Source organism: Vicugna pacos, chromosome 2 (genome assembly GCF_048564905.1).
Source record: "Vicugna pacos chromosome 2, VicPac4, whole genome shotgun sequence".
Classification (NCBI taxonomy): domain Eukaryota; kingdom Metazoa; phylum Chordata; class Mammalia; order Artiodactyla; family Camelidae; genus Vicugna; species Vicugna pacos.
The window spans coordinates 83,723,082-83,749,909 of record NC_132988.1 but is presented as its reverse complement, the minus strand read 5'-3'; the positions used below and the strand labels follow the sequence as shown (position 1 = coordinate 83,749,909).

At 36.4% G+C, this 26,828-nt stretch overlaps 1 protein-coding gene across 16 annotated transcripts in view; it reads right to left on the bottom strand.

Moving 5' to 3' along the window:
- Positions 1-26,828, bottom strand: part of CLOCK (clock circadian regulator) — a 138,944-nt gene that overhangs the window by 27,497 nt on the left and 84,619 nt on the right. For 12 of the 16 annotated variants that reach the window (XR_012061539.1, XR_012061547.1, XR_012061551.1 and 9 more), the window contains 9 exons: positions 21,640-21,781; positions 19,915-20,015; positions 19,287-19,376; positions 16,135-16,287; positions 15,080-15,289; positions 14,155-14,360; positions 10,072-10,345; positions 6,979-7,144; positions 6,328-6,420 (listed from right to left, as the gene is read on the bottom strand). Coding sequence is in view for 2 of the 16 variants with exons in the window: in XM_072943617.1 (XP_072799718.1) it covers positions 6,328-6,420; positions 6,979-7,144; positions 10,072-10,345; positions 14,155-14,360; positions 15,080-15,289; positions 16,135-16,287; positions 19,287-19,376; positions 19,915-20,015; positions 21,640-21,781 (1,435 nt within the window). In the remaining 14 variants the exon portion in view is untranslated. Of the gene's footprint in view, positions 1-1,599; positions 7,145-10,071; positions 10,346-14,154; positions 14,361-15,079; positions 15,290-16,134; positions 16,288-19,286; positions 19,377-19,914; positions 20,016-21,639; positions 21,782-26,828 lie in introns of those variants that run through there. The other 4 variants (XR_012061555.1, XR_012061557.1, XR_012061556.1 and 1 more) reach the window with 4 other exon arrangements.

The window sequence follows — 26,828 nt, the reverse complement described above, 5'->3', positions numbered from 1 at the left end:
TAGGATCTGGGCCAAAGACAACACTTGGACACTGTCAGTCTTATTTTTGTAAATCAGTTTGGATTTCAATTAAATGTTCACTTTAGGAAAAATAGGTATTCTTCTTTCAGTATCAGTTAGCCATTTATAGCTCCACCCTCGGAAGGAAGAATGACAGGCTGTATCTAATATTAATTTAAAACCAAGAACCAAGCAGTAAGGACACATCAATGTGAAGGGTAGCACACTAAGAACCACACAGAACATTAGAAAGGATGTGGTGTATGTTTTTCCAACTACCAATTGATGTTAATAATTAAAAATTCACAGAGATAAAACTTTTTTTGCACTAACTGGTTTCAATACAGCACAGATTTTTAACTTGTCTTTGGGCTTCAGTCTTTACATAGAGTGTGCAAGTGGCAGGCTGAGGACCTCCCCCAGCTCACACTGCAATAAAACAGATTTCAGAATGGTCTAAATTATAGCTCTGGCCTCTGGCTGACATCTGTAAAGGAGAACAGCATTTCCTTGCCCCCCCCCCCTTTTTTTGCTTGATGCTGATTGTCTAGCTATGTAATACATCAGTCTTGAAGATAATACAGCTTTTCCTGCATTCTAATTCTTTAGTATTGGCACAACCATTGCCAGCAGTGAACCTGCACCAGTAGAGGCCAACTCAAAACACATCATAAAACATCTTAATGTCGTTTTTAAAGCGATGTCACAGTTTGTTTCCTCAGAAATTTAAAAGCATACATTTGAAAACATCACATCTTCAATTTAACTCTCAGAGTTAAGAAACACTTTTTATATCATTAAATCCAACTTGTGGTTGACGTGCTTTAATCACCATTCTCTAAGGGATCCCAAAAGCTAGAGTGTGCTCTGTACCTGGCCTGTGGGACTCAAGAGCTACACTAGGAGCCCGAAGGTGGAGAATTCTGTTCCAATGCAGACCAGCAAGAAGTACCCCCAAATTTCTAGGCTTCAAATGGTCAAACACTGCTTTATTGGGCAGTGCTGTGTATGGAGGTTTGATTTTACTTTGTGTTTAAAGGGCCAAGCAACATTACACTATATAAAGACAGCACACATTTTTTGAAGAGTTTGCAGTGTGTATACATTGTTCTACCTCTATGTTTAAGGACTTTAAGTGGATTTTAATATGGATATGATAGTGATGGCCATTAGATGATGTTTCAGTAACATTTTTTCAAATGGGCAAAACAGAGGCAACGTGTGCCTGGGTTCTTCTCTGTCATAATGGCCTTTGGCTGTGTTGGGGAAGTTATCACATAAAAAATGCCCATAAAATAGAAAAGGCAGCAAGTGAAACTAGAAAAAGGTTGGAGCTACACGAAGCAGATTTCAGAGGAGTTACTTTTACTTTTTCTTTCTCTTAACTAAGTTGAGAGTAGGAGGGGAGCACTGGGGCGTCTGGATTGGGCTCCACTGTGTCCTGAAGGGAAACAGATGACGAGGGCTAGGGACTGCACCCCGGGTAAGAAGAACCAGTCCTCTAAGGATTACGAGGCAAAACAAAACCACAATTAAATACATGACACTGAGATCACTCTGAGAAAACAGAACACAAAGATACTTAAAAATATAAATAAATACATTTAGCCATTTTTATTCAAGAAACCCAGAGAACTGCTTTCAAAGCAATTGCTTCTTTAAAAACCACTTTCTGAATTCTTCCATAAATACTTACTATTTTGATTGTCACTTAAATGCAGCACCTCAGTGTTTGCTGGTGGTGGTAATGGAATTTCACTTAATAATGTCTTTTCATAAACTATATCCTACTTCACTAAACATTTCCCTAGGAAAACCCAGGCAGCTTACAAAATATTGTTAAATACTCAAAACCAGAACCTGCAAAGTATTATTTTATTTAAGAAAAACAAGGAATGTAGTGTTAAATTATGACATGGGGAAATATGCAACAGTCACATGGAAAGAAAGTTTTAATTTTTCAATATGCACGTTTGCTTAATTTCTTATGAGCTGTTCAATACTGTTTTAAAATCCTGAATTAATGAATTATACCAACAAAATTCATCCCCAGTGTTTCCACAGGAGATCTTAAAATAAGATCAATTTTTTTTTCCTTTTCCTCAACCAAAGTAGTCTTTCTCAGTCCTTTTTGTGCAAAAATATTACAAGAGCAATTCAAATGGAAACACTGAAATGACATGCCAACATTTCAGAGCACATTAAAAACACCCAGAATAATTCTTGAAATTATTATATTCTAAAATATTACTACCAATCACTTTTAGGTTAGTTCTATACATCTGTTCACACTGATGCAATTTTCCTAGACCTCTGAAAATAAACAGGCTCATTGGTCTCTTTCGGTGTCCACACAATAGGCAAGATAGGTTTACAATAGTGTCTACACAGAACTGGGCACCTACAATCTCTCGACTCCACCACATTCAAAACAGAAGTCAAAGTTCATTTGGCTACCTTGAAATCACTCCCATAAACCTACTATGGTTCACTGGATCTAAACATTTCTCAGAAATGTGTCATTTAAAAATTTCACCTAAGTGATGATTTGGGGATCCTTTAGAAATGGTTATTTATAAGATAATAAACTTTATCAAAATGAGTAATTGCAATAAAGTGCTTATTACATTTCAAAATGATGCTTCCAGACTGTGGTGTGTTGTTTGCGAAATGTGTGCTATTCATATACAAAGGATCCCCAGGCGTGAGAGTTGGGTCTTCTCACCTGTCTCAGAAAGCAGCAGCACTATGTTTTGGTAGGCTGACGGTAGGCACGTTACCCATGCGGATGAGGCTATGCTAGTGCTATGGCAAAAGGGGAGTAAATGAGAAAAGTGGGAGGCATGTGGAGGGTTCCTACTATATTCATAGTTATATACAAATATATTAAATATACTATAAAAATAGTCAACTCTTTTCCTTTGCAATTACTTCAGAAGCTCCTTTTAGAAGAACACTCACCCACCCCAAACAAAAGGCTCTTTCTCCAATCACCACTAAACCGGCAAGTGCCTTTGTGCTGTTTCTTTTCCTCCATTTAAAAATTCCGATCAGCTTATTCCTGGCTAGACTCACTCAGCAATAGTAATATCCAGTGTTTACACCTTCCAACACTGACTCCTGAGGGACTAAGAACAGGGTCACAGACATTGGAAAGGTTACAGACTTGAATGAGTTTCATACAAATGTTTGTCAACAAACTTTTGATTAGCAGAGAAATACAGGAAAAGAAAAGTAGAAATGATCAATATCAAAGTAAAATGCTAGTTGCATCCCACTTAAAAAAAAGTTTACCTCAATGTAGTGGAAACATTCTAAAACACACTGAGTAATATCCAGTTTAAAATAATTCTCACCTGTCTATGCAGAGCAGGCAGAGTACTATTTTGAGGGGCCGCTTTCTAAGGCTTCTTGAACAAGGGTTCATCTCCCTTCTACACGACGCTCTTTACAGAGCTGCACTGCTTCAGTGCCCTTGACTAACTGCAAGCAGACCGACTGCTTTAAGGCAATGACTGACAACTCAAAGCACTTGAAGAATTCAAATAACATTTTCACTTTTCTGCACTGAGTGTTCTATAACAAACTATTCAAAGTCACCAGCATCCTTCATTACTAGTACATTCCCAAACCAGAATGAAGTGACACGGCAGAGCACAGGACTCAAATTACCCCCTCAACTTAGGACAGAGTTGGGGGACTGAACTGTAGTATTTACCTAAATGCTACCCCATATTTGCTTTTCTGCCAATATTTTCACTCAAACAACAAAGTGCTTTTGAATGTCTCAGTTCTGGTTTGACACCACTCTCAGCAGCACTTTATCAACCTTTGCAGCCCTCACCTGTGGTGGTTAGAACGGTACTGACTCACCCAGTGCCACGGCAGTCCCAGAACAGCTGATGCTTTTCCTTATCTTCAACAGTTTCTTACCTAAAAAGTGCCATCCCAAATAAAGTGTTTAAGAAAAACTGAATGATCTATAAGAGTAAAGACGAGGGAAAATACGATTTTTAAGTAGCTGAAAGGTGTTCCTATTTGGTATTTTTCCATGACTTAGATTTGGGATGTTAATGAACAACTTTGGCTACGGAAATGAATGAAGAACAGGCAACTACTGCATCTTAGTCAGAATGCTCCAGTCTCCATTCATGGGGGAGGGAGCAGGGAGGGAGCAGGGACAGCGCTGCAATCCAAGTTCAAGGAAAGCAGGAGGAAAACAAAGTTAAAGGAGCTGAGAGGCAGTTACTAGCTCTTTTGACACACTTCATTCTGACAGCAAAAGAAAAGCAGCCAGCTGCTTTTTTAAATTTAGCAATCAATTTTCCTAGGCAGGAAAAAAAATGAGCTGTGAAGAACAACAGGAATCATAAAGCATAATCTTGTCTAATTTTCTTTCCCAAATATTTGTGAGGATGGGAAATGCCTGAAGGGACTGGTGGAAGAGAATGTGAACAAACAGTCTAGATTCACTTTGTGGCTTGTCTTATGCTTTGCTCTTGTTAACCTGAGTACCCAGTACTCAGGGTTCACCATCTCTCTTTTAAAGTATGGGACTTAGAGGATAAACCTTAACATAATCTTTTGTTTGCTAAATCTGTAGCACTACGTATTGCCAATAAACAAATGAGGCACAACTCAGATACATACAGAGTGGCATGGTCAGGTTAAGAAAGGCAATCTGAAAGGGGAGGAAGTACCGTTGCCATTCTCTGCAACTTCAATGCTGTCTGTGCGCATGTGTGCTCAAGTCCACTCGTACTCTGATGACCATTCTTGATATTCATGAGAAAGAAATCTCTTCTGGAAGATCATTTAGCTAGAAGAGGAGCTCCTTGATATGTTAATTACTGATTGGCATCTATTGACACTTCTTTTGTAGAAGGGTAGGTACCAACTTTCTTTGGTTGTTATATCTGTTTCAACATTAATTTTCTAATTTAAGTGTGGCCAGGTATGGTTTTCCACAGAAAGACGAAGTATATCCCTTAAGGATGACAGCAAGGCTAAGGACAGAAGAGTCTGAAGAACTGAATGAGAGTTCCCCTGCAAAATTTATCTAGCAACTTCTATTAGGTTATTTTCATTGTTCCAAACCTCTTCTGCTTAACAACCTCATTTCTGTCATACATTTTCCATTAAGGTCAGTTTTGATTTATTACAGCTTGCTGTTTTCCCTTTCCTCAGTGGTAACTTTTGATATTCTAATAAGGTATTTTCTCATTATTTTCCTTTGTTCTATAGTTATAAATTTAATTATTAGTACCATAAAATCTATAAAATGCTTTATGTATGCAATTTTGGTTGGAACTGAACTAACTTTAGACCATGATATTGCCAATGAAATCTTAGTTCATGTTTATAGAGCATGTGAGTCACAATATTCTAGAGCTGCAGTGAAGGCAAAGCCAATTCTGACCCCTTCTTTTTCCTTTGTAGGATTTTAAGATCATACTGAGCAAATATTTACTGGTAATTCTTAAATGACTATGTAACTTTAAGGAAAATGCTGATTTAGGAAAATAATTTTGTAAGCATATTAATAATTTTGAATGTCATTAGGATGTCAACTTTTATTTAGAAATTATTTGTAACTCTAATCTGAGAGACTCAAAGCAGTCGTCTTAGGAATTTAGGAGCATAATAATGGCACTGACAGCCACATGCTATTAAAAATGTACTAAGGTTTCAAAACTGCTACTGAAACCAGACAATGAGTTCAAGATGGTGAGTTATCACCTGAATCAAAATCAAGGCACTATGGGTTTTTTCCCCTCAAATAACCCTGAATCATTTCTGACTAAAAGAAGCATTGAAACTGTGAAGGATAATATAAAGATTCCAACAAATCCTAAAAGTTAAAATTCCCACCAGTGAGAATGTTAAAAAGTGCCTAAAATATTTTGTGTGCAAATTTTACTCCTATAACTGAAACATTCTTGAAATTACTTTCAGGCTTGTTGAAAACCGTTCATACAACTATTTCCAACTATGAACTAGATCAAAATACGTGATCAAAACTCCTAACCATCTAAAATAAAGCAGTGCAAATCCTATTTTCAAACATAATTGAAAAATAATGAAATGAGGGATATTTCTGAGTAACTTGAACATCCTGTTTCAAATAATTTAACCTGAAAAAAAAATCCATTCCCAGCAGCACATCATACCTCACTGAACAAACTGTGACATCACAGCCAAAGTATGAACAAAAAAAGACTTGTGCCCCGGAAGAGTGAACAGAACACTATCATACTGTAAACAAAAGGAAACATAGGATGTATTAGTTTGCACATGGCATCAGAATCTAAGGAAATGTACTCATACCTAAATAGGAGATAATGCTTTCATGCAGCATACAAAATGTTTTGCTTTCTCTCCTTTTATCCAGACATATACATAAAATTCTTTTTACAGCATCTGTACAAAGAGAATTTGAACTCACACAACATTCTAAAATTAATTACTATTCCATCATTATCTGAAAAGGGAGAGGGGATGGGGAAGGGGACCTACTGATTCTACTGGACTGTCTTCATGGCATCATTGTAAGCAAACCCCTGACGTGGCAGTGGTGTGTCCTCTGTAACACTTGAAAACAGGCATAGAACCACTAAAAGTTATCAACATTGTAAGTGCCTTTCTGATTCACTGGAGGTCATATTTCATAGCTGAGCTTCTTAACATTTGGCAATATACTCTTTTTTCCACCAAAAAATATCTGGGCAAGTAAAAACACTGTCAGAATTGGCTATGGCCCTATGACCGTCTCTTGCTCGCTGGTATTGAATGTGTTATCTGCAGTCCTAGGCAGCATTTTTCCTGCTAACTAATTCCAGGAACTAGACCACTCAACACTGCATCTCATGAAACCACTGGAACTTCCCATCCCATCCTCAGATCATCTGAACAGCTCTTCGCGGGCCACCCCTTTCCTCCCTCGAGGACAGAGGAAGCACGCGCGCTACTGCGGCTGACCCTTGGATGGATCCGTCACACTGTCAGTCCTGTGCCGACTCCGCTGCTGCTGCTGCTGAGACTGGTGCTGCTGGTGATGCGGCTGAGGGAACGCGCTCTGCTGCAGTGGAAATGCAGCAGAGAGGATGAGCTGAGTTGAAGGATTCCCATGAAGCAGCCGAGAAGTCTAAAAAAAAAAAGGATCACACAACACCACTTTACCCCCCATTACACTTTCTACATTAAAATTTACTCAAGTTCTCCACTCTCCACAGGGACAAAAATCTGTACAAAGGTTTTGCTTTCTTATTTAAAAATAGTATTTTGGAAAATGCTTATGAGGCTTTCCCTCTTTTTGAAAGAGGGAATTTCATTTTTTAAAGAAATCTAAGGTAGTGATTTTATGGTACAGAAAGCAATCTATGTCTTGAGAAAAACCACAAATATTCTTTTACTTTACATGTCCTAAAGATGACAATTCTAAACCTAAACAGATGACACAATTTAAGCATAGCTAAGAGCACAGAAACATGAACCTTCTGAGGTCAAGCAGACAATGCAAAGCTTTGTGGTTGGTTAGAGCAGCAGTTCAGTGGCCAAGAGAATGGGTCCTGAGATACACTGCCTGGGTTTCAAACTCTGGCTGCTCTGTTTACCAGACTGTGACTTGGTCAAGCTATTTACTTCCCTGGGTCTCAGTTTCTTCATTTACAAAATAAGGATAATCACAGTACCTCCCACATGAGGTTTTTAATGAAGATTAAATATCAATATTATTATTTAAAAGTACCATAAAAGAGCAAAGTTAGAGACTTATGTCCCAGACGTAGCAGTGTGGTGTAACAAAAACAAAACAAGATCAGAAACAGGATCTGAAGTCAGAAGCCCTGGATTTGAGTTCTGCTCTGCCACTGATTAGCTGTGTGACCTCAAGCAAGCGTCAGCTCTGAGCCTCCGTCTCTTTCACCTGATTTCTCCTGCTAGAGATATAAAGGAAACTAGTCAAAAGAAGGTGGATTTTTTAAATGACAGTCTCCTCATTTACTGACAAACGTAACTTCAGACAGGATTCCTAGTTTTAAAATCAAACTGTGATGGGTGATTTTTGCAAACGTCTATGAAGGATGCCTGCACAAATACACAAAAGGACAGGAATCCTTGAAATTTACCTTTGCTAAGGACCTAGAGAAATTTTCTTTTTCTCTTTGTTACTAGGAAAAACTGTTGTAAGATGAAGACCACAGGATACTCAGGAGCCTTACAGGATTAAAACAGAGTTTTGTTTTGGAACCAGGAGTTTTATAACCAGAAAAGCCAAATTATGTATTTCTCTCTCTGAGTGTATTTCTAAAGGGCACTGTCTACCTAATTTCTTTCAGGGTCCCAGGTCTTTGGAATGTTTTTTAAGAAGTAGAAGAGAATGCTCATTTCCTTTAAGGGCTTTCATTCCCTGAAAGACTCAGAAAACTGAAATTTTAAGGCAAGCCTTCTCCCTTCCGAAGCTTTTGCTTAGTTCTCATTGAATATATTTCCCCTAGATAATAGTTTATAACTTGTTATAAATTCTTGTCATTAATTCATTTATAACAATAACTAACCTAGTCATTAATGGCTGCACTATAGGCCTAAAGGACTGTATGACTCTCAGAGATATTTAGGCAACTAACCTGTTTTAGTTTCCCACATCACCAAGTTAAGAATTATGTTTGCACCAACACCAATGGTGATAAAGTAATTCTGTATTTATGCTGGGTATACAGTACAATACTAAATCTTCTAATCAAACCATGTGTTGTATAACTTTAAACTGATAATGTACCTGGCATACATGGAATGGTATCCAGCACAAGTCTAGGCTTAGCCTACATTCAAGACTACTGGTTTCAGACCAGTAGGGAAAAAAACCGGATTTCCAGATGTCATAATCTGCTCCTGTGTACCCACAATGAGGGCAGTGAGGTCTGGAAATCTGTCCTACTCATTTCCTTGCTGACGATCCCAATCTAGGTGACCTTCTTCTGTATCCTTTAGGTAAGTAGATCCTGTCTGATATACCTACATGAGATCTGTGTCTACATTTGGGTTAATCTGAGTGTCTATTACACTGAGCAAGATAGTGGTCATAAATGACAGCTAGTTATGTGCCTTATACTCTGTTCACTGATTCACATGCACCCTTTACCCATGAGGTATTAATTATTAGCATCTCCATATTGTAGATGAGGGAACTAAATTTCAGCAAATTAAGGAAACTGCTGAAGGTCACACAGTATGGATGCAGCAGTGACTCAATTTCAGAGCAGACTGACTTTGGAGTCCAACTTCTTAACTACGACATGTGCCTCCACAGTATTTCTCTTCTGATATTAATTTACAATTGAAAAGTTATTATAAAATTTAATCCAACAAAATAACTTATGATAATATCTATACTAATTATTTTTCCCCTTTTTCAGTTTTATTGGGTAGAATTATTACAGTTTGCATATACACATTATATTGCATGTAAATATATATATAATATACTGCACTTTTTTTTAGTTTACATATGTGTACTGAGCATTGTTTCTAAAAACAAGATTAGAGCTTTACCTTTTTAAACTTGCATAACTATCAAAGGAATAAAGCCAACCACAAAATAAGAATCAACAGAATGCGGTAATCCAATCATAAAGGACAGTCAAATGTGCTTACACATATTCAAGAAATCTATACTAATTGTTTTTAAAATCCGTTTTGATACCTCTGCCCTGTAGAGAGCACATCCTGCTGAGCTGCTAGAGAAAGGAAGAGAAGAAAGGTGAATTCCAGAAACTCCAGCCGAAGAGAGCCCTACATAACCTGCCTTGATGTGGGCAGGAAGCAGCCACTTATTTCACCCAGTAGTTCAGATAACTGAGTATGTCCATGGCAGGGCTAAAAGTCTTCCAAAGACAGAACAAGGGAAGAAAAAACAGCCAAATGGCACAAGCTTTCTGTCTTCATAGAAATTTAACTTGTACAATAAGCTTTTATGGATTCTTCAGATCATTTACACAGCTGTTCATTTAATCCCTAATTTCATTTTTGTAAAAGTAAACGGGCCTGGGACAGCATCCCCCCGGGGAGAATTACCTGTAAAAACTGCTGCGGTGGTTGAGTCAGCTGAGCCTGAGATGGTTGCTGGACTGGAGGGAGCTGCTGCTCCTGGGAGCCCTGCTGTTGTTGCTGCTGCTGCTGCTGCTGCTGCTGTGTGACTGACAAGCTCTGTGACTGCTGCTGCTGTGCAGCAAACGTAGGGTAGGCAGTCACCACCTGACCCATGAGCATAGCACTGGGTACCATGACCGCCCCACAAGCAACAGGAGCAGTTACTAATTTGGTCACAAGCTGCTGACCTTGAGAAAATCTGTCAAGAGGAAAGAGAGAGAAGGGGAGTTAGGAGTACAGAAGGTATACGTTATTAAAGGAAGTGGGCTGAATATTTCTCTTAGGTGATCCCCATGATACTGTCAATTTAGTTTTTAAAAAGCTGTAAGTTCCAGTTTTCTTAAGATCCCCTTAACGTTTTTCAAGATCCCAATGTTTTTAAAGATCCCCTTTGGGATACCAGTAAAACAAAAATGTATATAGCAAAATGAAACAATCACAAACAAAAATATAAACTTTTTTTTAGATATTCACATGCAAAAGAATGAGATTTGACCTTTACACCATATACAAAAATTAACTGAAAATGGACTAAAGACTTGAACATAAACGTTAAAATAATGAAACTTTTAGAAGAAAACATAAAGGAAAAGTTTCATGACAATGGACTGGGCAATGATTTCTTAGATATGACACTAAAAGCACAGGCAATAAAAGAAAAAGTTGATAAATTAGACATCAAAATTAAAAATTTTGTGTATCAAAGGACAGTATCAACACAGTGGAAGGGCAACCCACAGAGTGGGAGAAAATATTTGCAAATCATATTATCTGATAAGAGGTTAATAACCAGAAAATATAAAGCAATCTTACAACTCAGCAACAAACAATCTGATTTTAAAAACAGCCACAGGTCTTGAATGCCATTTCTTCAAGGAAGATATACAAATGGTCAATAAGCACATGAAAAGATGCTCAACATCACTAATCATTAGGGAAATGCAAATTAAAAACACTATGTGATACCACTTTACACCCATTAGGATGGCTATTATCAAACAAATAGAAAGTAGCCCTGTTGACAAGGATGTGGAGAAATCAGAATCTTTATGCACTCCTGCTGGGAATGTAAAGTAGTTCACCCACTATGGAAAACAGTAATGGTGGTTTTTCAAAAGAATTTAAAATACACTACCATATGATCCAGCAATTCCACTTCTGGGTGTGTACTCAAAAGAACTGAAAGCAGGGACTCAAATAGATATTTGTATACCCATGTTCATTCACAACAGCCAAAAGATGGATGCAACACAGGTATCCATCAAAAGATGAATGGGTCAATAAAATGTGGTATATACACACAATGGAATATTATTTAGCCTTAAACATGAATGAAATTCTGACACACATTACAACATGGATGAACCTTGTGGACATTACGCCAAGTGAAATAAGCCAGTCAGAAAAGGCATACGTTGTATGAGTTCATTTATATGAGGTATCTAGAGTAGTCAAATTCATGGACTTATGTGCTTAGAAAGCAGAATGGTGGTTTACAGGAGCTAAGGGGAGGAGAAATGGGGGAGTTATTGTTTGATGGGTACAGATTTTCAGTTTGGGAAGAAGAAAAAAGTTCTGGAGATTGACAGCAGTGATCATCACAACGGTGTGAATGTACTTATGCCAATGAACAGCCATGTGAAAATGGTTAACACTGTAAATATGTATACTTCATCACAATAAAACAATTTTTAAACCTGTTAAAAATACCAACTTTTTTCTTTTTATAAAATTTCTAGATACTTGGGAGTCAGATATATTGCTAATTAAAATAAACTTAAAGCTGTCACAGAATTAAAAAAACTCTAGGTTTATAGAAGATATTTACAATGCAAGTTGTATCTTATAAACATAATTTAAAACTAAATGACATTCTAACAGTACATAAAACTACTCTCAATTTACAAATTTATTAACAACATAGTACACATTGTGTTAGAATTCACTAATACTGCCTCTCACCCACCTTTCTTCTTCCATATTCTTTAATAAAAGAACAACAAAAAAATGATGCCTCTTCAGGGAATAATATTAATTCTATCTGCCATTTCTGTGAGACAAAGTTAGTTTCCAACATTGGCCATTACAGTGAGAAAATTGAGATACGACATTACTGTAGACTTAGCATGACACAACTACAATTACAAACTGTTTAAACGTACCTAACTGTATTAGACTGAGCACAGGCATATACTTTATTATTTATATGTTCCACAAATCTATTTTGAATCCATGCCAAATTTTGAAAATAAAATACTGTATTTTTATATACTTCAGGGCCAAATGTATTATTTAATGCAAAAATCTATATAAAAGAATAAAAAATGCACATATAAAGAAAGCCCAAAGAAATAAGTAACATTTACAATATGGCTTAGTCACAGAAGTGCTAAGTACTAATTTCTTTGTAATCTGGAAAGAGATTAATGTCTGAATTGCCCAAATGCCCACTGGTAAACTGTAATGAGAGTACTTCATTCATTTCTGGCACCAAAAGACATTCTGCAACCTATTTTGCCTTACCTCTCACTTCTGTGAGAACTTTGAATATACTGCTCCCTCTGCCTAGAACACCCTCCCTGGACTCTCCGCCACATGCACACCCAAAGCCAAGCTCTTTAAAGACTCAGGCCAGTATTTCCTCTGTGAAACTTCCCCTGACCACACTCCTCTCTTCACCTGCTTGCCTCATCCCATAAAACTGCTTACTTCTTCCTTTCTAAAGACTTAGTATTTATCACATCAAATAATACTGATTTGTTTACCTCTCTTTGGCTTTTACTAGTCTGATCTTTCTCCTGGAACAAGGAATGTGCCATGCTCATCTAAGTAGGCACTCGGAGGTTTGCTAAAATATGTTTTTTCCCCCTCTTAAAAAACAGATGCCTACAAATAATTGCTAAATTGTGTCCTCTAAAATGCATGTCAACATTCTACATTAATGGATTTTTTTCCTCAGGCTTTAAAACCAGCCCTCTACGTTTTTATGGAGCACATTCATAATACTTCCTTTAAGAAGTCAGAGCTGAAAATTAGACTTTTTAACTTGAAGGAACTGAGTTCCAAAGAGAAGCAGTGAGTTTCTCCCTGCTCTCAGTCCTTCTGTGATCCTGCAGCTTCCTTACTCTCTGGAAATTACTAATAGGATTTTAATAAAATCTATTACATGGTCTAATACAACAGCAAGATTTTATTATAGCAGCAGCCTACTTATATTGTACGCAAAAACATAAAAAATAAAATGTATTTAAAAATGAACTTTTAAGACTATAAAAATCCTACAGTTGTTGAAAGACACCTTTTTAATATTTGAAAAGGGCATTTCTTTAAAATATTTGTTTCTAAGTTCACTATTTGGATTTCCCACTAAAATAAGCTTATAGGTGGCAGTTTTTCAAAAGAATGGCCCACAGTTTAGTGTAGTATATATCTAAGAATTTCAGCTTTGAAATGAGACACCCAGCCTTGAGTTCAGATTCCCTCCCTGACCCTCTTAACTAGCTATTGGTCCTTGACTAAACTATTAAAAACTCACTTTTTTCTTATCTGAGAAATAAAAGATCTTAATACATTTTTTAAATAAGAATTAAATGAGATAATATTTTCTCAACACTTAGTACAGTCTTAACCAATTCAAAAGGTGAGCTATACTTACTCTATAACAAGTATGGTGGTTATACACCCTGACCATTGTCACGACACTGAAAACTCATCAGCATCTGTACTGAAGCAAGTTTTACTGATTCAGACAAAGCCTTCTGTAAAACTTGTATAACAGTGTGCTGCAAATTTGGATTCTACAATATTTGTTGGTACATTTTTAGACAGGAAATAAAATTTCTTGTTACTCTTTTCATTATAAAGTCCTTAAACAATGGACACATTCTGTATTTCTATTTCAGATTCAAGAGTAGGCAACAAATTAAAATGATGTCTTAAAAAATCAAAGTACTGTTTTTTAATCAATCTATTTATATCTTTGAAATGACTAAGAAATACGACAACTACCTTATCTGTCTGTCCTGAGTGAACGTAGTTACTGCAGCACTCTGGGCGCTGTTCTGTGGCATACTAGATGGAATCTGGACCATGCTTCCAGCTGCTGGCTGCGAAATCACCATAGTGTTATACAGTGGGGCTGTAAGAGTGCTCTGTGTCTGACTGGGAAGAGATGTTTGTTGACTGTGCCCACTCAGTACATTCTGTTGACTCTGCTAGAAAAGAGAAGATTTCACAGACAGATTACCTGGAAAAAATGTATTCAAGAAGTATGCTCCTACTATTCAACATTCTGTCAATAGTTGACGTGACAGAGAAAGAAATGGCAGGACACATTATTCTGGGAGAAAGCTAACTACAAAGGAATGACTGAGAATGAAATTAGTCTTCAGTATCTTGCTGGAAGATAGGACTTTAGAAAAGGAGCATGATCTTGACAGGGATGATATAAAATATACATGAAGAATTTCAAAAATTCTTCAAAGTGAGTGACTGACATTAGACATTTTTATATATTTCATTTGAAGTCTTTGGATTTATACTCACAGATGCACACCAATTACTAAAATTTCCTGGAATGTTAATTAAATCACATCCTAACAATATATTCTTCACATATGGTAACACATTTCCTGGTTAGCCTGTTTTGCAAGTCAAACTCTTTTAACATACAGAAGTAGCCTGTATGTTCATTTTAAGCAAACAGCAAAAAATTTTAAATGTCGAAATATTGAAAGCATTTAACATTCAACAATTTAAGAACAACTTTGCACAAAATATTTTAATAAGCACTCTCACTTCTACAGTCTCTGATTACTACTATTAAAGTTTTAAATACGGCATTGTTCAAGATAACAGCTTTATTTTTGTTTAAGCAGCACCATACATTTCAGTCACTGAACACTCCAAAGCCCACTGCACTGGATCATGTTACCTGACTTGATGTACTCTGTAAAGTCTGCTGCTGTATCAGATGCTGAGTTGTGCCAATGTGTCCAGTATTCATTCCACTTTGAATCTGATTAGTTTGAACCACCTGACCTTGCATATTTATAGGTGCAAGTTGCTGGATGTTAGATGAATTTCCAGAAGAAAGTTGAACAGAACCAAAATTCAAACCAGGGGCTGATTGTTGTAAAAACATCTTGAAAAATAAAGATTATATTAAAATGAGCTTCGTAAATAAAAAGAATGAAAGCATTTTTTTAAAAAAAAGCAAAAACAGCTACAAATTAAGATTAAAAAGCAAGTAACAAGTCATTCTGAAAGAACAAGCAATAAATAATTACTGCATAAAATGTGGTACTTCATATTTATTCTTCCGATTAATCATCCTAACCCTTACCATGTTTCCAATTGTCAGAAAAAGTGTTTAAATTTCAAAACTTCCACTTGTTTGACATTTTACATGTTGGAGATTATTACATCAGCCAGCATTACCCTAACGTGGTGCTACTCAAAGTCAGTGGACTGGCAGCTTGGCATCACTCATATTTATAATACATGGCATTAGACACAAGTAGTTTTCACTTAAAGTTTCCCGTTACCAAAATCCTCATCTTCTCAAACAGACGTATCTTTACAGTGGCCCTATATTTGCTGACCCAATAAGACTAATCTGAATCATACCTACTGGTGTGTTATTTTAAAAATAACTGATGATTATAAATTCTGTACCTGCTGCATGAACCTAGAAGTCCACATAAAGTATTATTTTGATATTACGGATTTAAGCTTACTAAATATTAGACTGCTAAAGGATGACTCCAATCTGGAGAAACAATGATATTGATTGCAACACTCTTAGGAATGAATTGTCTTTTACAGACTGTAAAAGCAATCATACTGAATAGGTAACCAATGAGTATTTTACTGAACTAAATTGATGACACGTATCTCTTGCATCTCATTTTTAATTAAGTCATTTTCTTAAGAAACCAAAATGTGAATAGCAGGCTTTGTTTGTATTCAAATATAATAATAACTGACCTGCAGCCCTTGACCATGGACCATTTGAAGTTGTTCTTGAATTTTTCTTAGTTCTTCTTGTTGCCGATGAATATTTGCCTCTATCATCCGAGTCCGTTGTTCCAATTGGTCTTTCAGATGCTGCATGGCTCCTAACTGAGCTGAGAACTGAAACTGAAGTATCATGGACAGAAAAAGTGTAACATACTTTAAAATCACTTCTCCTCATAACTGTATAATGTGAAATGTAAGCAGCATATCACGAGCTAAGAATGCTACACCAGTTTTATATGTACTGCCTCTCAGTTCCTAATTCACCCATCTTTGCTCAACTTTGTGATACTGGAGCTGGAGCTGGAGCTGGAGCCTATTAATATTCCTCCTTTGTCAGTAGGCACAATCACGTCAGTAGATGCTGCTGGAGGGAAATACTGCAGACGGAGGTGCTTATCTGTCTGGGTTCTGGGTTCTGGTGCTTTTACTTCTTGCTCTGATGCCAGTGGGTAGCATCCTAGTAAGAATGTGTGTCATCAGCACTCCAGCAGGTGGCTTTCCAGCAAGTCTCACTGGCACCCCAGTGGGCAGCTGCCCAGCAAATTTTACTGATACCCCAGCGGGTGGCTTCATGTTCTTCAGCTCTAGGTGTGGCACCTCAGTGAATCTGTCTACCATCCAGCGGCTACAGCCATACCTGTCCCAATGGAATTTGAGTCTTAGCCTGGCCTGGAGGGGCAGGAGTTAGTTGGAGGTGTCTTCTGAGTTGTTCCATCCCCAGGTACTCTCTCTCTCTCTCACTTACGGTTAGTGGCTGCTCTCTACAACTGTTCTCCCTGTATTCTTTAGAATTGTCTTAAGTTAATCCCTGTTACCAGTTAATAATTTTCTGTATTATCGCTGTTACAATTTCTGGTTTGGCTTGTAACTTCTGACTGAACCTTGACTGATCACAGAATGAATAAATTACACTGGCATTAGAAGCCCTGAGCTCATATTGTGGCACTACCACTCGCTAAAGTAAGTTACTTTACTTCATTTCTACCCTTTAACAAAGGAAAAAGTAGCTCATATCTAGTTATTCACATCAAATTCTAGAATCCCTAGAATATCCTTCTTTGTGCATGTCATTAGAAAGTCACGTAAGTCTGACGGATAACCAACCATAACATTTTTACCCATATTTTCACTGCAACTGTTCTCAGACAAGTACAAAACCTAGGCTTTTAAAAGACTAAGCACTTGTAAATAGGGAGTGAATAAAAGCACAGTTATTCTACTTTCAACGTAAATAAGGTTTTCAATTTTACTTATTTCTCTATGTTTTATCTGAATTACAAGCAGCTTCTATTTACTCCTGCTTGAAACTTAGCCATATTTGATAATTTACCGCTTAAGTCTATACAGGCCCATTTAATTATTTCCATGACTATTCCACACAGGATACAGGATAAGAGCAGAAAGAGAAACTTAATTGGAAATCTGTCTTAATCTTAAAATAGTAAATGCATCTGAAAGTGAAAAATGCCCCCCAAAAGCTTTTTCACTCTATCCTCAGAAGTTTGTATTGAGAATACTGAACATTACTTCCCAAAGTATACAACTCTGACTTCTGAAACTGCCAATAACCAGATCATATCATACAACAGATTACAGTAGGTGTGCAGAAATCTTACAAATTTAGTATCTTGATTTTAGTGCCTTTACCTTATCATGCCTTACATTATTTTTTATCATTCAAAATGTTATATTTATGTCATACAAATATATTTTATGCCAACTAAAGTTATTTATACTTTTTGGGAAATACTACATCATTACCACTTAAAGGATTTCTATTAAGTACATACAGAAAAATAACAAACACAGAAGGCAAAATAATACGAAATAAAATCACAGAACTGAGAGGCAAAGTGTTTGGCTTTATCACTGAATGAAATATGAGATCTTAAAACTTATTAACATTTCTGACATAGTAGTAGATATTTATTTCATTAAAATATTCCTTTATAATGTTAAGAAATGCTTATTCAGTATCTTCAGAGTAATGAACTAATTATATTGAAAATATGTCAAATATTTACATAAAAATTCTGTTAATCTTCAGAATAAAAAGCATTTGAGGACTCACTGCTAATAAAAACTATTGCAACTCCAGTCACTAATATTACAGTGCTATTTTAAATACCTAACAAGATCATATGTTGTTAGAAGTCAAGATTATGACATTTAGGTAATTTATAGTATTGTCAATATATTTGTACAAGTGTCATAATTTATAATAGCTATAATTATATATGTATAATTTAAATAACATGTATTTTTAGAAAAATACTGTTTCTATCTACTGTTAACGATCATTTTTTGAAATTAAGATACTGTTATCTTTAAAGCCCAAACCAGAAAATTTTGGATTATTTTTACCACAACTTAGTATTTTTAATGTGTTTGAAGCACTGAATGAGTACAGTCATAAATTACAAGTTGCGTGAAATTAAAATCAGAAGTGTCACTTTTGTGATACCCCTCCTTTGTCATGCTGGTTTCTGTATTTAGGCCTCCTTTGGGACACAGCCCAAGCAACAGTTCTTCCGGAAGGTCCTCCTTCAGTTCCTCAGGCTGCATGGAAAGTCCATCTAACATGCTCACTATTAGCCTTTACACACTGAGCACAGACTATGTAACATTGCATTGTAGTTATCTGTCATTCCCTCTAGATGCAACCAAGTCTTTTAATATAGATTTATCTGTACTGCCTGCACTTGCAGTATCTAACACAAGAAACTCAATAAATGTCTTATATATGAACAAATGAATCAATATATGAATAAAATTACTCAACTCTTCTAATATCCAAAGGAAGAACAAAGTGAAGAGCCATATTTCATCTTTAATATCTTTCTGTCTATAGTGTTTCTCAAAAGGGGTTAAGCAGGATAATCCTTTGTTGTGCAAAACTGTTGTGCATCCTAAAAGACAATTATCCCCCTTGGCCCTTGCCTGTTAAGGGGCCAATGGTACCCCAACATCATCAACAATCAAAACTATCCCAAGATATTTTAAATGCCCACAGTTGAGATGTATTTCATCTACAAGTATATATTTTTCAAAATCTTTATTAGATTAAATACAATTTATAATTTTAAAATACTCAACTGAAACAAAGAAACAAAAAATACCTGGGACATGCCTTGTGGAACTGGTAAATTTGCAGCTTGAGACATCACTGGCTGTGTTAATGATTGACCAACAGACTGGGAATTTATAGACTAGAGGCAAAATAAAAAATAACACTAGAGTGACAATTGTTTCCATACATGAGTACTTCCACCAGAAATATCACCCCGGGTATCTTTATAACTGAATTACAATTTGCCTCATTTTTTTCTTTTTTTTTTTAGCTGAGTACAGGCATGTCCCCCACTCTAATCTATAAATGCCTATGCCATATGTTTCTTTCTGTCTTCCAAAGCACCTACCACATTACCTTGCATGGGCTCTCAATAAAAGCTGACTGGACTGTACTGAAGGTGACTGGTATTTGAGATTAGATATAAAATGGCTCTAAATTACCAGCTTTCCATAATTAAAAAAAAAACCAACACTTTACTTGAAAAATAATCAAAAGGACTGATATGTTTGACAACCACTTCACACAAAAATTAAGATCTTTAAGTGTTATAGATGGTCAACTGTTTTGAACTTTATAGAAAGGGACAATAAATAAATGAATTTATGAAGATCTAGATGATTTCTCTCCCCTTTTAACAGATCTTTATTCAGAAGAGTACCAACTAAAGAGCTTACCTGACTACTAAATGATGACCTCCTTTGAGTCATCTTTTCATGAGCTGGTAAATGCGGTCTGGGAGGAGTGCTAGTATCTGTCGGGATCTTTGTTGGTGTTGCTGAGGGTAATCAACAAAACCGGAAGACCATTAGTACTTTATAAAACATAATTTTCAAAAGTTAATCTCAAAATGCATTTCAATGAATAAAAATGATTTTTATTTTTCTAAATTATTTAGTAAAAATGAAATCTATGACAGTAAGATAATTCATTTTAATTATTTCTTTTTTAAGGACAAAGAAAATATTCGAAATAGGAAAACTTTAAGTATAAAAATGGTTACTATTCCTACAACTCGATAGCAAAAAAAAACCAATAACTCAATTAAAAAATGGCCTAAGGACTTGAATAGATACAAGACATACAGATGGCCAACCAGTATATGAAATAATACTCAACGTCACTAATCATCAGGGAAATGCAAATCAAAACCACGATAAGATATCACCCCTACCTGTCAGGATGGCTATTACCAAAAAATCAAAAGGCCAGTGTTGGCAGGAATGTAGAGAAGTTAGAACCCTTGCACATCATTGGTGGGATGGGAAATCGTGCAGCCAATGGAAAACAGAATGGAGGTTTCTCAAAAAATTCAAAACAGAACTACTATATATGACCCAGCAATCCCACTTCTGGGTATTTATCCAAAAGAATCGAAATGAGCATCTTGAAGAGATATTAACATTCTAACGTTCACTGAAGTACTATTCACAATGGCTAAGATATGGAAATGATCTGAATGTCTTCGACAGATGAATAAATTAACAAAATGTGGTGTATACATACAATGAAACACTATTCAACTTAAAAAAGGAAGGAAACTCTGCAATATGAAACACAGATGAACCTTGAAGACATCATGCTAAGTGAAATAAGCCAATGACAGAAAGACAGGTACTGTATGACTCCATTACATGAGGTATCTGAAACAGTCAGATTCACTGAATCAAAGAACAGAATGGTAACTAGCAAGGGTGGGGGAATTATTAATCACTGAGCAAAAAGTCTCAGCACAATGAGTAAGCTCTAGAGATCTGCAGTACAGCACTGTGCCTGTAGTCGGCAATAATGTATTGTAAGCTTAATATTTTTAAAGAGTAGATCTCATTTTAAGTATTCTTGCCACAGTAAGATAACTTATTAAAAACAGTGAAGTAGCTATAATAGGGAAAAATTTTTTTCCTAAGACCTCAGAACTTGTATGTTTAACCTCTTTGATGTTCTACCCACAATGCTGAGTAATTCAAACAACCCCCCTTTCCCTTATTACATATAGTTTTAATACTCTGCAGAATAAAAATGCTAAGCTCTTTTTAAAAAATGTTAAAGGTTACCAATTTAACGACAACTATGCAAGTCTCACAAAGACAAGATACATACACAAAAAACTTCTGTGAACTTAAAGAACCAAGGAACTGTTGCTGTAACAGTTTTGCCTTCTTTTTGAGGAATGATTAAAAACTATACCAACATTGCTACCTATGTATTTTATAGGCTTCTTTATAAACTCTAATTCTTTGCTAAATGTGAGCAATGTACCTCCTGCTCACTGGGATGTATTTCAGAAATGTAAACACTTATTATTTGAAAGCTGCATTTGATAAAAATGCTGATACCAGTAACACAAACTATTTAGAAGCACTTTCTTTAAAGGAAGCCTACTTTCAAGTTAGGGTACTCACAGGAAGGGTCTGAGACTGCCGTGTGAGATGATTTTCTTGAACTCCGGGAGGAAGCAGAAGGAGTTGGGCTGTGATCAAATCTTTCCAATGCTTCCTTGAGACTGACTGTATTTATACGATTATCAGACCCAGAATCTTGGCTCTAAGGAGACAAGAGTAAAATAAATGTTTTCTTGGGTTCAGTTCGGAGATTCCAAATTAGCAATATTGCTTGTTAATTCCTCCTCCCCAAAGTCAGTTTTTACCCGAAACAAGACAAAGGTACTTGTGTAGTATTAGGAAAAGGAATGAAAACTTATTTTTTATAGCCAGAAAGTTGTGGCTTTATTCTCTATTTAAAGAAACAAAAGATGTAAAAGAATGAAGCTGGACTCTCATATCATATAGAAAAATTAAATCAAAATAGATCAAATACCTAAACATAAGAAATAAAACTTTTAGAAAAAAAGGGGAAAAGCTTTATGACACTGGATTGGGCAATGATTTCTTAGATACGACACTAAAAAGCACAGGCAACAAAAGTGCATCAAAGGACACTACAGAGTGGAAAGGCACCATGGAATGGGAGAAAACATTTGTAAATCATTTATTAGGCAAAGAATTAATATCCAGTATATACAAAGACTCCTACCACTCAACAGCTAGGAGTTAAAAAAAAAAAACCCAATCGAATTAAAAAATGGGAAGGTCCTGCATAGACATTTCTGCAGAGAAGATACATAAGCAGCCAATAAACACACAAGAAGATGTTTAATGTCACTAATAAATAGGGAAATGCAAATCAAAACCAAGAAATAACACTTCACATTCATCTAGATGGCTGTTATTAAAAAAAAGAAGGAAAAAAAAAAACCCAGAAAATAATCAGCATTGGCAAGGACATGGAGAAACTGGAACCCTTGTGCAGTGCTGGCGAGAATGTAAAATTAGCACAGCTACTATGAAAAAATAGCGTCTTAACAGTTCCTCACAAAATTAAATATAGAATTACCATATGATCCAGAAATTCCATTTCTGGGTGTATTCTCAAAAGAATTAAAAGCAGGGATTCAGATATTTGTACAGCCATGTTCATAGCAGCATTTTCACAACAGCCAAAAGATGGATGCAACTTAAGTGTCCATTAACGAATGAATGGATAAACAAAATGTGGTATATACATACAGTGGGATATTATTCAGCCCTTAAGAGGAAATTCTGACACACGCTGTAACATAAATGAAACTTGAAGACGTTATGCCAAATGAAATAAACCTGTCACATACAGACAAATACTGTAGGACTCCACTTACATGAGGTACCTATAGGAATCAAATTCATACACTGATTCTACCACATTTTCACAATCACTCTCTCACTTATGTCTTCTCTCCCCTCTTTACCCAACCTAAAATCATGGTTAACCATTACAACCACACTCTTGAGTATACCATCAACTCCCCTGTTTCTATCTCCCTTCACCACACTTCCATGGGAAAAATCTCAATGCTGGTTAACCCCAATTTTTTTTAACCTAGTCCACATCTGTTCCTGCACAGCTAACATGGCTGAAGAAACACAACATGGTGACTGTTCTTTCTTTATAGCCAAGAACCTCAATGAGACCTTAATCCTTCCTGCCAAACAGACTAAAATTTCTTTGTCCATTCACCTTCTTACTCTCGTAGAAAACTATTTAACACTCCTCCCTCTTCTCAAATCTCTGACTCTGCTTCACATTTCACAGTAGAGTATTGCCACAGCTCCCACTATTACACCAGCCTTCCTACCAGCATATGTACTCACATGTTCCACCTTTCTTTATGTTACTACAGATCAAGGATCACCACCCTTTTCTGTAAGGGTCAGAGGGTCAGTATTTTAGGCTTTGCAGGCCAACTGCTGTAGTACAAAAGCAGCCATATGCAACATATAAATGAGTGTGGCTGTGGAATTTGATGATACAGTTTTCATGTGTCACAAAACATTTTCTTTCGACTTTTTTCAATACTTAAAAATGCGTAAAAAAACATACTTGCAGCTTGTGGGTGTTACGAAACAAGGCAGATGGCCAGATTCGGCCTAAGGGCCAGAGTTTGCCAATCCCTTCTACAGCTGAATCATCTGCTCCTCTACCTTGCTAAGCCTAATCTGTCCACTTGTGGACTAGAGTCCATCTTCTCTCACCTACTCAAGAAAATTGCTCTAGCATTTCTCCTGCTTTCTCTGTCACCAATTTTTCTCCATCAGACCATTCTCATCAGTATACAAGCAGGCTATTATTTCTCCCACCTTAAAAAGCAAATCACTCTAATTCCCCTTGTCCCAGAAAATTATCTTCTAAACCCACTCTAATCAGGCTTTCCCTCATATTACTATTCCTCCTGGTCTGTTCTTATGGATAAATGAATACATGTTGTTGGACTCTGCTCAATTCTCAGTGCTCATCTAATTTAACCTTGCAGGATCTGACAAAGCTGATTGTCCACTTCTCACTGACACATCTTCTTTTCTTGGCTTCTAGGACAACTGAATTTCCTAGTTTTATTCCTACCTCACTGGCTATTTCCCCTCAGTCTCCTGTGATTGGGTCTCCTTGTCCTCTTCATGTTGGAGTGCCCTGGTGCCTAGTCCTTGGTTATCTTCTCTCTATACTCATTCTCTTGGTGATCAATTTAGATTCATGACTTTAAAACCATTCATACACTGAAGTTCTGAAAAATGTATCTCAAGTGTACTTCTTCCCTAAACTCCAGGAAGACTATGGTGGTAACAGTAAACGTGGTGAGAAAGTAGACATAGTTGGAGTATATTTGGGAAGTAGGGCTAGATGAATTTCCTAGCACTGGACACCGGTATGAGGGAAAAAGAGAAAGTAAGGAGGAACAACGTCTATACATATGACCTTGGTTTCTATAATGACCCTTATTTCAAGGAATCCTAGATTTAAGCACTTTTCTCAGAAAATTTCTTTTTACTAAAACATACTAGATCTTCTTCCTCTAAGCAGACAAGGCCTCTTTGGAAAAAGCCTTTCATGTGGGCCCATGAGAGCAGAGAACTTGTTTGTGTTATTCACTGCTGTATTCTCAGCATCTAGAGCCATATCCAGCACTTCCTGGAAAGGCACTTTTTAACTAAAGTATTGCTGATGTACAGTATTGTTAGTTTCAGGTGTACAATATAGTGATTCAACATTTAAATACATTACAAAGTGATTACCATTAAGTCTAGTAATCATCTGTCCCCATACAAAGTTATTACAGCATAACTGACCATACTCCTTATGCTACATATTACATCCCTGTGACTCATTTACTTTATAACTCGAAGTCTTAATCCCTTTACCTATTCTGTCCCACCCCACAACCCCCTCCCTCTGGCAACTACCAGTCTGTTCTCTGTATCTGTGAGTCTGTTTTGTTTTGTTTGTTCATTTGTTTTTTTAATTCCACAGGTAAGTGAGATAATTTATCTTTCTCTGATTTATTTCACTTAGCATAATGCCCTCAAGACCCATGCATGTTGTTGCAAATAGCAAGATTTCATTCTTTTTTAATGGCTGAGTAGTATTTCATTGTGTGTATGTATATACATACACACACATACACACCACATCTTTATCCATTCATCTACTGATGGACACTTAGGTTGCTTCTATATCTTGGTCATAATCCTGCAATGAACACAGGGTTGCATAAATCTTTTTGACTTAGTGTTTTTGTTTTCTTCAGGTAAATATATAGAAGTAGAATTTATAGACTGTGCTATTTTTAATTTTTGAAGAACCTCCATATTGTTTTTCATAGTGACTGCACCAACTTACAATTCCATCAACAGTGCATAAGGGTTCCCTTTTCTCCACATCTTTACCAACATTTGTTATCTGTTGTCTTTTTGAAAACAGCCATTCTGACAGGTATCAGGTGATTCCTTGCTGTGGTTTTGATTTGCATTTCCCTGATGATTAGATGATCAGAGAGATGATGAGTATATTTTCATGTGTCTGCTGGCCATCCATATGCCTTCTTTGGGAAAATGTCTATTCAGGTCCTCTGCCCATTTTTTCATCAGATTGTTCAGTTTTTTGTTATTGAGTAGTACGAATCCTTTACATATTTTGGATATATTAACCCCTTACTGGATATATCACTTGCAAGTATCTTCTCCTATTCAGTAGGGGTTCCTTTCCATTTTGTTGATAGTTTCGCTCACTGTGCATGGGAGGTACTTAATAAGGTTCGTTGAATGACTGAATGATATCCCCCCATACTGTCCCCTAGTATGCTGCCTATTTTATTTCACTTTTTATATAGATTCTTGATTCTTTCCTTCCACTTATTTTTCGACAGATCAAAAATACCTGTTATAGGCACTTTCTGGTTCATAATCATTCCTACCTCTGAGTATTCACAACCTTGTATAATCCCTCCCCTTTAGTATAGTAATGGGGATTGGATTAAGGGTCTACCCTACACTAGTGATTTGCTTCTAATGAACAGAGTAGACAAAAGTGATAAGACATCACCTCTCTGATTAGGTTACCAAAGACTGACTTGCTGGATTTTTCTCTCCCTAGATTTTCTTGCATACTTGCTCTGATGGAAAGATCCACCTGGAAAGGAACTGAGGATTGTACCTGGCCGTCAGCCAGCAAGGAACCAAGGCCCTCAGTCTAACTGCCAGTGAGAAACTCAATCATTCCAACAACCATTGAGTAAGCTAAGAAACAGATTCAGCCCTAGTTGAGCCTTGAGGTGACTGTGGCCCCTACTGACACCTCGATTGCAGCCTCATGACCAGTTTTGAACCAGAGGGCCCAGTTAAACTGTGTCTGGATTCTTGACTCACAGAAACTATGAGATAATAAATGTATGTTATTTAATTTAATCATTAAGTTTTGTTACACAGCAAAAGGTAACTAATACACTACACTTCTACCTAATATAATGATAAGAGAAACCAAAGTTCAAAATCTGACTGTAACTTCCCAACCATGAGTCTTCACGTTCTGTTTTAATATTTTCAAAGTAGAGATATTATCTACCCAGATAAGGATGTCTGAGGAATAAATGACATTTCATAATTCATATAAAAAACTAGGCAGAGACTAGCACATTGTAATAACTGTTAATTTAAATCTGAGATCGTATATGTCTCTCATATAATTAGCACTAAATAGCAGGCCTTTCAAATCTTTTTTAGAAGCA